This window comes from Cheilinus undulatus, linkage group 12, assembly GCF_018320785.1.
Source record: "Cheilinus undulatus linkage group 12, ASM1832078v1, whole genome shotgun sequence".
NCBI classification, from domain to species: domain Eukaryota; kingdom Metazoa; phylum Chordata; class Actinopteri; order Labriformes; family Labridae; genus Cheilinus; species Cheilinus undulatus.
Window position 1 is genome coordinate 35009447 of NC_054876.1, and position 13733 is coordinate 35023179.

General features: G+C 39.4%; 1 protein-coding gene across 1 annotated transcript in view; it reads left to right on the plus strand.

The window, feature by feature from the left end:
• LOC121518712 (ryanodine receptor 1-like) overlaps window positions 1-13733 on the plus strand; it is a 67539-nt gene that overhangs the window by 31293 nt on the left and 22513 nt on the right. Inside the window, exons 70-81 of the mRNA XM_041801227.1 lie at window positions 1236-1476; window positions 1582-1669; window positions 1758-1850; window positions 2292-2306; window positions 4815-4985; window positions 5143-5202; window positions 5323-5457; window positions 5908-6020; window positions 8783-8879; window positions 8965-9074; window positions 9156-9207; window positions 9307-9399. Coding sequence (XP_041657161.1) covers window positions 1236-1476; window positions 1582-1669; window positions 1758-1850; window positions 2292-2306; window positions 4815-4985; window positions 5143-5202; window positions 5323-5457; window positions 5908-6020; window positions 8783-8879; window positions 8965-9074; window positions 9156-9207; window positions 9307-9399 — 1268 coding nt within the window. The remainder of the gene's footprint in view (window positions 1-1235; window positions 1477-1581; window positions 1670-1757; window positions 1851-2291; window positions 2307-4814; window positions 4986-5142; window positions 5203-5322; window positions 5458-5907; window positions 6021-8782; window positions 8880-8964; window positions 9075-9155; window positions 9208-9306; window positions 9400-13733) is intronic.

Sequence of the window (13733 nt, forward strand, 5' to 3'; positions counted from 1 at the left end):
ATGAGATAGTGGGGGGAGACGTGGGAAATGGTTCCACTGGCTGGACTTGAACCCAGGCTGCCCACTGACATGGGGTGCAACCTAATCACTCGCCAGTCTGTGCCCATGATTAAATTTCTGATTAATCTCAGCACTTTTTTAGGTAACCACAATTTTGCATCCAGAACTCTTGTGTCATTTGGATTTTTCTGCTGTCTTAAACTAGGAGTAATTGACTTCTTGTTAGGATACAGACCAATTTTTATAGGTAGATCAAAGATTTTAACATGAACTTAGTCTCTGAAAAAGGAGCTGATTATGGATCACAAAGGAGCAGTAAAAAAGGTGAATTTTGCATAACACAAGGTGCAGACAGCTTTTGAATTGTCCACTGAGCCGTCTGTAATTTTTTTGAAATAAAATGAGACATTAAGGAGCAGTGGTGGACTTACTTTACATCGCTGTTGCTGCAGTGGCTTAACCGAAGTGTGGTGAAAGAGGAAATAAATAATACTATTAACCACGTTTTTTTTTTTAAAAAGTGCACTAATGGTGCACCTTAAAGGGAACATATTTGACCCTTTTAAGACAAGTCTATATTGGTCTCAGAGGTTCCCAAAACATGCCTCTGAAGTCTGTTGCTGAAAAAACACCCCAGTATAGAATTTTTGTTTGTCTAAATAACCCTCTGTTTCAGACCTGCTCAGAACCAGCTATTTCTGTGTCTGTGGCTTTAAATGTCACTGATCTGTCTGACTCCACCCCTGACCACGCCTATCTCAGGAAATGGATGTGGCTTAATAGATGTGGCTCTCCTGATCCTCTTCTCAGCTGCCAGCTGAGAGGAGGATCAGGAGAAGGGGGCTGAACTTTCTTCCAAGTGGGGAGGGCCAACGGAACCTGGGGGTGGGGCTAACTGCCCACTTGATATCATGAGGGGGAACTCAAAGGAACGGCTTGTTTTAGCACACATTTTCTGAAAGGTGGAGGAAGAAAGGGCGGGAGGGAATGGGTTTTGCTGGTACTTGAGGGGATTGTGGACAGGCCAGGGGCACATATTTTTGTTAGAAAAGCCTGAAAAAGTAATTTTTGCTTAATATGTCCCCTTTAATTAATCGCAATTAGTGTGATTAATCTTGACATCCCCCTTTAGATTCCTACTGCTAGATGTCCCAATTTTACACACTGTACCTTTAAATGAATCACTGTGAGTTAAAATATGAGCAAGAAAGTTGACAGTTTGTTTTCTCCTCTAGTGTTTTCACAGCCCATTGTCAGCAGGGCAAAACCAGAAATGCTCAAGTCCCACTTCATCCCAACGATGGAGAAGCTAAAGAAACGCACCTCAAAGGTGGTGGCTGAGGAAGACCATCTGCGGATGGAGGGGAAATCAGAAGGAGATGAGGAAGATGGTACCATACGTGATGAGTTTGCTGTTCTGTGCAGAGACTTGTACGCCCTCTACCCACTACTCATCCGCTATGTGGACAACAACAGGTACAATCAAGTTACAAACACCCAACTATTACAAAACTATGAACCATGTTTCCTGTACATTACTATGACTTGTAAGAAGTCCTAGAGTAATCTGTCCCTCGGCAGGGCACGCTGGCTGACATGCCCAGACCCAGATGCTGAAGAGCTCTTCCGGATGGTTGGGGAGGTCTTTATTTTCTGGTCCAAGTCTCATGTGAGTTATTGATTCCTCTTTTAAATGCATTCATTTGTAGCAGCGTGTGTCCCTCACTGTACACATCATGTGTTTTTCTGTACTGTAGAACTTCAAGCGAGAAGAGCAGAACTTTGTGGTGATGAATGAGATCAATAACATGTCATTCCTCACTGCTGACAGCAAGAGCAAAATGAGCAAGGTGAGTTTATGAGGGGCAGAGAATAACAACTACTGATTTTCTTGCTTTGTGCCCCTGGTGTTGATCATAATTTTTAAGAATAATATTAACTTTTAATAATCATTATAGATTGTTTTTTTTCTTCTTTTGTATTTTTTTACAGTAATTAAAATATGTATAATGTGAAACCTCTAACAAAGCAATATAAAATACAGGGCACTTTTTACACCCTCTTTTCCAGGTACAGGATAAAGACTTCTTTTGGTGCCTAAGTTTTCGGTCATTCTATCTTTGTGTATTTACCAGTTTTTTATGTTCCTGTTTATAGGGCTTGGTTACACTTGGCAGACTCTTTTAAGTTTGATTTTTCTACGCTGTTCAGTCAACACTAGCAGTTTTGTTAACAATATTCTCTCTTTGGCTGTCCCTTTCCTCTTCTTTGGGTTGCGGCTGGGTTTCCAGGGCGGGGACTCAGAGGTTAGACTTTGTTCCTGCACGACCGCTGTGCTGACCGCATGGCACCTCACTTTGGGGGAGCTTTTCATCAACCTCTCCAGCACACTGGCACATCTGATTCACACACACTTTCAGCACATCCACAGACAGACAAGCGAGATACAAGCAGGCATGTTCATTCCATTCTGAGACACATGACCTCAAGATAACTGAGTCAGTGCCAGGGTCAAATGCTGTTTCTGTACATGCAGCTGTGTCTGCTAAGTCAAAAATACTTTGCAGTCTGTTGTAATGGAACAAAACTCAGTTGAGAATTTGTCATTGCTATAAATACAGAGGTATTTATTTCAATAGAGTACTAAAACCCTTCTACACTCAATGAACAAACTTCTACACTGAGAGAGTTTTTGATAGTCTTACTCCATTTCTCACACAAAATACTCATTTATGTCAACATATATTTTTAGCTGAAGGACAAACTGTAATGAATGAAACATTCACTGTTCTGAGAACTGATCACCGGACAAAAGGGCAGGCCCTGTCTGTGGGCCAACCCCAGTCCTGCCAGTGTGTGAGGGGGGGAGTCTGGAGGCGCTTGATGAAAGTACTCAGCTGTAGAGTTGGGCTCATGGCACTGGGCTTTACACCAAGCCCAAAGAGGTAGTGAGAGCGCAGTGCCATCATCCTGTCACTGAGTTTGCTCTTTTTTTGATCATAGTTGAGGTGGAATCTTCTAGTATGTCTTTGTTTCTTTCTGTTGAAGGATAGTTGACCTTATAGCTTTTGTGATGCAGCTTTTTGCCATTAGGGGATGATGTTAGTCTTCTCTGTGCTCTTTCTTCTCTCCTCCCTGGAATTGCCATGGCACATCATGGTTTAGTTTCCTTTACACTTCCCTAGTATCCACACTAACACATGAACTGATGCTTTATACTGCTTTAGTATATTTCTTGAAACATGTTTTGGGTTCCCAATGTCCATGAACCACCTAACCAAAACATTAATTCTCTCTTATTGTCTAAAATGCTTTGCTCCCAATTTCCTCTAAACTAGTCTCTCATAACACTCTTGCATCTGGCTCTAAATTGAAGCATACACGGTGGCTGATGCATTGAGTTTGTATATCTAGAAATGGCAGTGTATGCTATTTAGCCAGGATAAGAGCTGCAGGATTTATCAGATCTACTAAGCAATACATGTCAGACAGTGATGCCCCGAAGAACACTGATAAAACAGAGATTTCTGCATGATAGTCTGAAAACGATCCTACCCTCGATTCAAACAACTCAAGACTTAAATGTGAAGTTTGGACACAATTTTCACAAGGTAAGACTTGTGTTCACAGTCTTGAGCCAATGTTAAAAGCATCATTAAAACTTAATTTGGACTCACAAAAGGTCAGTAACCTTTATAGGGTGCCTTTAGTACGTTCTAGCAACAATATGTTCTGCATTTAAATGGAAATGAATTGATCAGTACCAAGTCCCTTTGTTTTTACTTCCAAAGAAATACCATGTGATCTTTTTGTAGCGCATGCATTTAAAAGACTAAACATATTTCACTGCAAAATGCAATAGTTGTAGAGTTGTGAGCTCTCACAATCATTTGAATACTTTGGAGGACTCCAGAAAGAGCAGATAACAGAAGGACTGAACTCTCATAGAAACAGATAAGGAGCTCAGCAGGAGTGCATGGACTCGTATCCCTCTAACAATAGCTGTGTGATTTTAACTGCATGATACTAATCCTAATAGAACTCTAATTTCAGTAGGTATTTTTTTTTATATAATCTAATCTTGAAAGCTTAGCTACCGTACAAACACAGTAAATAAAAACAGAAAAATACAAGTTTGTTTGGTTTATTTATCCTGCTCACTGAGTGCTGAATGCATTGTCACTTGAATGTTTTTTTTCTTTTGTTGCATGGTTTGCTCAAGCTATTTAAAGATTTTCTTTTTATAAGACCCATTTCCTGCAGCTTCCCTTTCCCAAAGCCAGCTGTGCCCCTACTGAGCCCTTACATTTCACTTTACCTTCTACTGACCAGTCTGAGCTCAGAGAGACCAATGTGAAATCAAATGAAGGCACGGGGAGGAATGCTTATTTAATATTATTTCTACAAGGGGAGGTCAACTGTCATTGCATTATAAACTCTCTGCAGTGCTGTGAAGTCCTCCATCACAGTGACAAGGTGATGTTCAGCAGTTAGTTTTTAATCAATTAGCAAGGTTTGTCATGGTTTTGGAAATTGATGAATGTGTTAACAAAGTCATATTATCTTTACATTTGCTTCTTGGTATGTACGATTAGCGTAAACAAAGAATCAGTAGCTTTTTTTGCTCTTTTGTTGTTGCAGCTTTTCCAGGGGGTATAACAGTAATTTCATTAAAATGAGGGCCTGTACCCATAAAAGAGGCAGCCTGGCATTGAAATAAAGCTGTAATATGTTTGATTCAAAGCAGTTTTTTCTGTGGTGGCATTTTTACGAGATACTTGGGATGCTTTTTGGTTTATTTTCCCTTCTCTTAGGGTGGAGGCTCAGATGCCGAACGTACAAAGAAGAAGAAACGTGGAGATCGTTACTCTGTGCAGACTTCACTCATTGTGGCTGCCTTAAAAAAGATGCTTCCCATAGGCCTCAACATGTGCTCGCCCGCTGATCAGGAGCTCATCAACTTGGCCAAGATCAGATATTCTTTGGTAGATCTTTATTACTTTCACTGAATCTCAGTCTTGGAGAAAACTTTTGTTTCTTATGCATCGTGTAGAATACTGTGGAGTGGTTTCTTTAAAAAGCAGCTTCACCTGCAAAGCTTTCTTTGGAGGACAATGTTTGACCAAGTCTTTGGCTTTATAGAGAGACACTGATGAAGAAGTAAGAGAGTTCCTGCAGAACAACCTTCATCTTCAGGGCAAGGTATAATTCCTGCATTGAAACTGCCCAATAATGTTTGAAGTTTTTTAAGTGATCAGACTCAAACTACAAGGATCAGTTCTAAAACATTTCAAAAGCTTTCAATATTTGTGCTCTGAAAAGGTGGACAACCCATCCATGCGCTGGCAGATGGCTCTGTACAAGGAGATGGCGGGTAAGGCTGAAGATGCTGATGCCCCAGGAAAGGTTGTCAAGAGAGTACAGGAGGTTTCTGCTGTCCTCTACCACCTAGAAGTGGTGAGCCACACTCAACTGCACTAACCGTAGCATACTCACAGGTTTCTCCAGCACAGATCTTCAAAAACGTTGTGTATGGGATGTTTTTCCTTTTGGTGTTGATTGAAAAAGAAAATTTTGCCTTTACACTTCCTATTATCCTGAGTAGTTCACTTCAACCCTTTGTTTTCCAGCTGTATAATTTTATTTGTTTTGTCTATTAGTTTTCTTCAAAGCTCAGTAATTAATGCTGAATGAACCATTCCACTTTTACTGGATATGAAATAAAAACAACAAATGGGAAGCTCGTATTGGCAAAGCACAACTGCAAGCTATTCAGTTCAGAACTAGAAACAGTGTTTATAGTTATTGCAACTTTCAGTCATGGAATTAACAAGTATGACTTTTGTTATGACTGCATTTTCCTGAACTTATCTGGCCACTTTGCCAATGTGTACCTCTTTTCTGTAGACGGAGCATCCGTTCAAATCCAAGAAAATGGTGTGGCACAAACTGCTGTCGAAGCAGAGACGCAGGGCGGTGGTCGCCTGCTTTAGGATGACACCACTGTACAACATTCCAAGGTGAGGAACTTTTTTACACTCACAGTTTGGGATTTTCACTAAAAAGTCTGCCAGATGAAGAAATGGAGATTGAAATCCAAGTAAATAAATACCTGGTTCTGTGTTTTTCTAAACTGGTACAATAAGATATATTTAAACCAAAATGTGGTACCTTCGACAGTTCCCTTGAAGAGGCAACTCCCAGCTGCAGTGACATGCAGGCATACTACAGTTTTATACTGTTACAGGACAGTTTTCTCCCTTGTTTTTTTTCTTCTGTGTTGAAATCAACAAAATTGAAGTCAGTTAGCTTACTTAAACTCCCTGTAAAGTGTTAAAAAAATCGATAACTGTAATTTAGGTTTTTTATACAGTCATGGACGAAAGTATTGGCACCCCTGGAATTTTTCCAGAAAATACACCATTTCTCTCAGAAATTGTTGCAATTACAAATTTTTTTGGTTTACATGTGTTTATTGCCTTTATGTGCATTAGAACAACACAAAAAATCTGAAGAAAAAAAGACAAAATTTATAAAATTTTACACAAAACACAAAAAAGGGTCAGACAAAATTATTGGCACCCTCAACTTAATATTTGGTTGCATACCCTTGGAAAAAAATAACTGAAACCAGTGGCTTCCTATAACCATCAACAAGCTTCTTACACCTCTCAAGTGGAATTTTGGACCACTCTTTTTTTTGCAAACTGCTCCAGGTCTCTCAGATTTGAAGGGTGCTTCTTGCAACAGCAGTTTTGAGATCTCTTCATAGGTGTTCAATGGGATTTAGATCCAGACTCATTGCTGGCCACTTCAGAACTCTCCAGCACTTTGTCTCCAACCATTTCTTGATGTTATTTGCGGCTTGTTTCGGGTCGTTGTCCTGCTGGAACACCCATGACCTCTGACGCAGACCCAGCTTTCTGACACTAGGTCCTACATTGCGGTCCAAAATTTTTTGATAGTCTCTAGATTTCATGATTCCTTGCACACAGTCAATGGACCCGGTGCCAGTGGCAGCAAAATAACCCCAAAACATCCTTGAACCTCCACCATGTTTGACTGTAGGTACGGTGTTCTTCTCTTTGTAGGCCTCATTCTGTTTTCTGTAAACAGCAGAATGACTTGCTTTTCCAAAAAGCTCTACCTTAGTCTCATCTGTCCTCAAAATGTTCTCCCATTAGGATTTAGGCTTACTCAGGTACATTTTTGCAAACTCCAGCCTGGCTTTTTTATGTCTCTTTGTCAGCAGTGGGGTTCTCCTCGGTCTCCTGCCATAGCACTTCATATCATTCAGATGACAACGTATGGTCCGAGCTGACACTTTTGCATCCTGAGTCTGCAGGACAGCCTGAATTTGTGTGGAAGTTGACTGAGGATGTTTATCCACCATTCCAACTATCCTGCGTTGCATTCTTTTGTCAGTTTTTCTCTTTTGTCCATGTCCAGGGAGATTAGCCACAGTTCCATGGGTTATAAACTTCTTGATTATATTATGCACAGTGGACAAAGGACTTTCAAGATCTCTGGAGATGGTCTTGAAACCTTGAGATTGATCATATTTTTCTACAATTTTGCTTCTTAAGTCCTCAGACAATTCTTGGCCCTTCTTTCTCTTCTCCATGCTTGGTGTGACACACACAGGCACACAACACGAAGGTTGAGTCAACTTTAACACATTCTAACTGGCTTCAGGTGTGATTTTTATATTGCCAGCACCTGTTACTGCCACAGGTGAGTTTAAATGAGTATCACATGCGTGAAATAAAATGATTTACCCACTGTTTAAAAGGGTGCCAATAATTTTGTCCTCTCAAAGATTAAAAAATGCTGCAACCTGAATGGAGGACTTCTCCATCTGCTATGCTGCTATATTACAACTCTCATTTTTAAGCCACCAGAGGAACAATCATATTTATGTCATGACAGGCAGACAGTTCTCAGTTTCATTTTCTCTCCATTTCCTGATGTTGCTCTTCAAAATAAAGTTTTTAAATGATGACAAGTACTGGGGACTTTAATTGTGTTAGACTTGGCAGAAACAGGATTTATCAATCATCAGATAATTTGTTAAACCTTAGCAACACAACACTAACAGATAGAAGGGACTGAACTGTTGCCTCTTGGAGAGGCTTCCTTTTAATCATCCGGGATTAAAGAGAGTGAAATATGGATTAAAACACACCTTCAGCTCCTTTGTCTGGCTCAAGTGATAAATAGACAAGTACTCCAGCAATTAGCCTGCCCCCTGACCTAACAGTGAACTATGGCTGGAGTGCTGCTGTCTGGTGCAGAGCCAGATACTAGTCTGTTTTCTGTCACAAATCTCTCTGTTATAAAGCATTTAATGAGCATTTTATTGTCCACCGTGGCTGATAGATTTGGGAAATTTATCTCACAGTGAACAAAAACATAGCATCGCCAAACAACAGACTATATAAAGATAAACTGCTTCGTAATTTTGTATCGTTGTAGTGTTAGGGGGTTGGGTAAATCCCTGTGGGGCGCCCTACCTAAATTAAAACAAGCCAGAAAAAGAAAATTCAGCTTTTACATAGAAACCTGAATGAATATAGTTGTGAGGATAAGGACTGTTTGTTTCTGCAGTTATTTGAAATAAATACATAAGATGGAATCATGACCTTTTTAGATAAAGAGCATCGACTTAGGTATGAATACCACAAAGACTTAATGATGTCCATGCCCAGTCAGATGTGGAAAGATGCAATTATATGCTGTTTTATTTTTGTTTAGTTTTTTTTTTCTTTGCTCTACACTGCAGGCACCGAGCTTCAAACATGTTCCTTGAGGGATATAAACGTAACTGGCTTCACACTGAGGGCTACTCTTTTGAAGACAGGATGATTGATGACTTATCTGTGAGTGCTGTCTCATCCTTTTTTGTTTTATCTAGAATTAATTTCCAACACCAAAACTTAACCCTTTCTCCCCTGTAAATCCCAGAAAGCAATGGAGCAAGAGGAGGGAGATGAGGAGGAAGAGAAAGAGACAAAACCAGATCCCCTTCACCAGCTTATTCTGCATTTCAGTCGCACTGCTCTGACAGAAAAGAGGTTTGATAGGTCCTTGATAATGAATAAAGATATATAGTTCAAACACAGGATGACATGTTATCTCTCTTTTCTCCATCCTAGTAAACTTGATACTGATCATCTTTATATGGCATATGCTGACATTATGGCAAAGGTGAGTGATTACAGTGGGTCTTGGGATGGGTTTTAAACTATTTATCATGTGATTGGAATCATTTATATTATTTTTTTCTTTTCATCTACATCTCTGCAGAGTTGCCATATTGGTGAGGAAGAAGAAGGGGGAGAGGAAATGTTGGAAAATGCTCAGGATGAGATGTCCTTTGAGGTGCGACAGTCAGAACTGGTAATGGGCGGCCAGGGGCTGGGGACCAGGAACACAGTGGAGCGGTAGCTCTCAAAGCATTGAGTGACCTCATCATCAGAGCATTACTTCACAGCCACATCTCTTTCTCTCTGTCTGTGTTTTGTCTCATTACCTATGTTTGTTCTGTCTGTGCTCTGTCACCTCTGTTTACATGTTGTGCCTCATTCATCGTGAGTCGCTTTTTTCAACACTTGAAGCTGCAATCCAGAGATGCATCGTAAACTATTTTTACCAAAAGTCTCAATTTGAAACAAAATATTACTTGTATTTCAAGTTTTTCAAATAGCCCAATTATGTGTCCAGTAGTTCTGTTTGTACTTTTAATGCTTTGAATCTGGATTGGGGTCATATTAGATTAGATTAATGTATTTTAACTTCAACATTAACAATAACAATAACAATGATAACATTCATCACACTAACTGTGATTCACGTAAAAAAATTAGCTTTATGAAATTCAAGCAATGGGAAACAAAAATGTAGCTTTTAGCTCATATGAGGGACTTTAATGTTGTGTTGATTTTTACATCCCAGTGGACAAAAGGTACAATTGATCTCCTTGAATCAGGGTGTCCGCGGGGTCTTTTAAAGCATTTAAAGTTGATAATCAATTAAAAAAAAATTAGGGTTTTTAAAAAATATTTATAAGTATTACATGCAAGTCTATAAGGTCTTAGATTTCTACAAAATCTAAGACCTAGTTTTTCTGCTTTTCTTTTTATAAATAAGTACTTCAGACGCATGATTAACGAATTTAGATGTGCTAGTATTTCCTAATTGTTTGCTGAGAGATTTCACCGAAATTATCCTTAAAATTTTAGAATGCAACTATAGTGAGCTATGGCTTTTCACCTGCAACAGTGAAATGATTTCTACTACGATACTATGACTATAAATACTTTTAGGTTGCTTAAGTACAGAAACTGGGCCTTTCATTGATAGCTACTTTATGGTATCAAATTGAGGTGTTTTTTTTCTCATGGTTTCTCAGAGTGCACCTAGAAAGCTTAAATTGCAGGCCACAACAAGAAATACTACCTACATTTTTCTTTCTATATTGTCATATTTTGCTTATGAAAAGGGGATTTGAAGATGCAGTTTGGTCTTAAGATGTATGGCGAGTCTTGAAAAAGGTCTTTAAAAGTATTCAATTTTATGTCATATTTTCTGTATATACCCTTAAAGTGTTAAAGTCAGCTAACTGACAAAATCTCATCCTCATTTATTTCAAAACTTGGATGTGCAACTTACATTGAATCTAAAAACTATTGTTTCAGCTTCATTCTCCTCATCAGACACCTCTCAACTTGGGTGACAGACATATAAATTAACAATTACAGAAGTATCACTCCTCTCCCTGATGGTCTCATTTACTTTAGTAGGTCATATAAAGGTTTCAGTTTCGTTTCAGACTTCTAGATTTTCTCTCTGGAGCTCATAGAATTTGAGATGACTGGCAGAGCTTGCTGTACCTTATGGCCAACCTTGAAAGGACACACCAGTTGCTGCTGTGTCGGCCAGCACAACATTCCTTGGTCAAGTTTAGGACTTGGACATTGTACTCATTGATACATCCATTAGTGATTTCCCTTTTTGAAGCGCTTGAACTGTGCTTTTGCCAACACATGTTGTAGATTTAAACCACTGAGGAGTTATACAAGCTTAACTCTATGTCTAAAGTCAGGACATGAAATAGGAATAATGATCTATGGGTATTTTCATTCAAAATTCTAATCAAGATATTGTTAGTTTTATATAACATAAACTCATCAACTAGTGATGTCATTCTCTTGGTTTATATGGCTGTCCCATTTGTCTTTCTCTCTGTCTCTCTCTCTCCATCACTCCATGTAATCCCTCTCACTCTTATAACACCAGCTTTCATTAACTGAATGCTACTGATCAATGTTCCCTTCCCCCACTCACATAGCATACTGACAGACTACAGTGAAGCCAGTATAGAAAACGCAGCAATTAAAGGTATTTATTCCCACACATAGCTGCAGTTTTGAAGTCAGTTCACAACCATCATGTAGTATTTAGTTCACCGTCAGGTTTCATTAGACAGTCAGGGACAGCAGCGCAAGTTTTAGGTCAAACTGCACAACGCATAGCGGGTAACGCATGGTGAGGCATACGAGGGAGGGTGGGAGGGGGGTTGGGCATGGAGAGGGAGGGTGGGGAGGCAGGGGTGGGTGACTGGGGCCTGTTTTAGTTAGGATGTGGGATGCTTCAAGTTGATTTGTGATGTGGCTGAGCAGAAGAATGTCCCTATGTCTTCCGGAGTCAAAGATATTCATTTGAGTGTCATTTTTTAACTGGCATTATATAATTGGCATTTATTTTGTCTCAAAGCTGTAATTAAAGAAATTTGCAACAGCATAAGTAGACCTCAAAGAGCCCAAGCAAATTTTTTGCTTGATGATTTGCATAAACATTTCAATCCGTGCAAAGTAACCAAACAGTTCTATGCAATGTCAAAGGAATATCTCTGATACCGAGGGGATTACAGCTATTGTCCAAGGTATCTTGTTTGCAGGTCTGCTGCAATAAAGACACCTTGGTGAGCTTTATGACTAAAATGCTAAGCCAGCTGTTTCCTGTAGTCTAACGCTTGCTCCAGCCAGCAAACGTGAAGAAGTAGTGTAACAACTCCATAACTAATAAAGTGAGAATGTGTGCGCCAGAAATAAATGAAAAGTAACATCCCATAATGCTAAACTTAAAAAGACATTGTTTTCACACAGAAGAAAATAATTATCATTACGCTAAGGAATATTATTACAAAACAAAGAGAAAAAAAGAGATGAAAAAATGTTATTGACATATATTCACTTTAAAGAAATTTTTGTGTGAAGATTGCTACAGTTAAATTCCATTAAAAACAATGGTAAGTCATTCTGTAGTAAAATAGCAAAACGTCAGGGACTTGAATGAAAGGAGAACGAATGTGAATTGAAATTAAGATTATGAATGGATATAATGGAAAACTTTTCAAATGAAAATTTCATTTCCAAACACTTGGAGCCGTTTGCACCAGCTGTTGTACTACTATCAGTGTTTCAAATAACTTAAACAGAATGAATAAATGGATTTTTTTTTTTGAATGCTTAAAATCTTCTTTGCGATTTGAAATGAACACAGCTCATCTTCAAAGACCAAACATGGATAGCATAAATGATGTTTTACACTTTCACTACATAGCAACCTAACTCAAGTATTCTGAATTATAAACAAGACAAAGATAGGATTTAACTGTCGTTTTCAGCATAAAGAAAGTCTTATTTAGGGGAAACAACAGGCACAAATAAAAGGAAACAGTAAAGACATTGAAAAGATAACAGTGCATGTGCCAATGAGCAAACACAGCAGCAGTCATGGTCAAAAAATGCTACTGATAGACAAAGGGCTAGTGCGTGGTGTATTTGTTTTGTCATTAGTTAGTGACTGCCCTTTTTGAGAAAGTAGAAACCAACCTGAGAAGTTAATGAATTAAACTCTTTTGTAGTCCGTTAGTGTGAGCTTAAAAGTTCTGGTGTCTCTGCCCAGATGGCAGGAAGCTGGGGGTTCAAATCTTGGTCAGGGCACAGTATCTGGTGTAGGCCCTTTGGCAAGGTCCTTAAGGCCAGGTACACTTGCCCCAGATGTACATCACTTTGGACAAAGGCGTCTGTTGATTGACATTGTAACATTGTAATTGCTTGTGAGCAATTATTAGTCCTGAACATTTGCTACAGGAACAGCTGTAGGAATATCTCTGAAACTGAACACATTTGACTTGTATTCACATACAGCGCATTCAGACCCCCTTCACTTTTTCAGTTCTGTTATGTTGCAGCCTGATGCTACAGTCAACATAAGTATTTAGGCTCAAGTTTTGTCTACTAGAATTCCTCACAGCTGACAATGCTTATCAGAGCAAAAACTCAGCCAAGTCAAACAAACTACCTGCAGAGCTCAAAGAAAGGATTGTTGCAGGGCGCAGATCTGAGGAAGGCTACAAAAAATTCTGCTGCAATGAAGGTTCCCAAGAGCACAGTGGCCTCCATAACTCTGAAATGGAAGAAGTTTGGCGCAACCATGACTCTTCCAAGAGCTGGTCACCCGACCAAACTGAGCAATTGCGGGAGAAGGGCCTTAGTAAGTGAGGTGACCGAGAGCCAAATGGTCAGTCTGACTGAGCTCCCTTGAGAGATCCGGAGATCCTTTGTGGAGATGGGACAAAGTTCCAGAAGGACAACAATCTTCAATCTTCAACCAATCTGGGCTTATGCCAGAGTATCTCTCCTCAGTGCATAAAAGCCCCTGAGTTT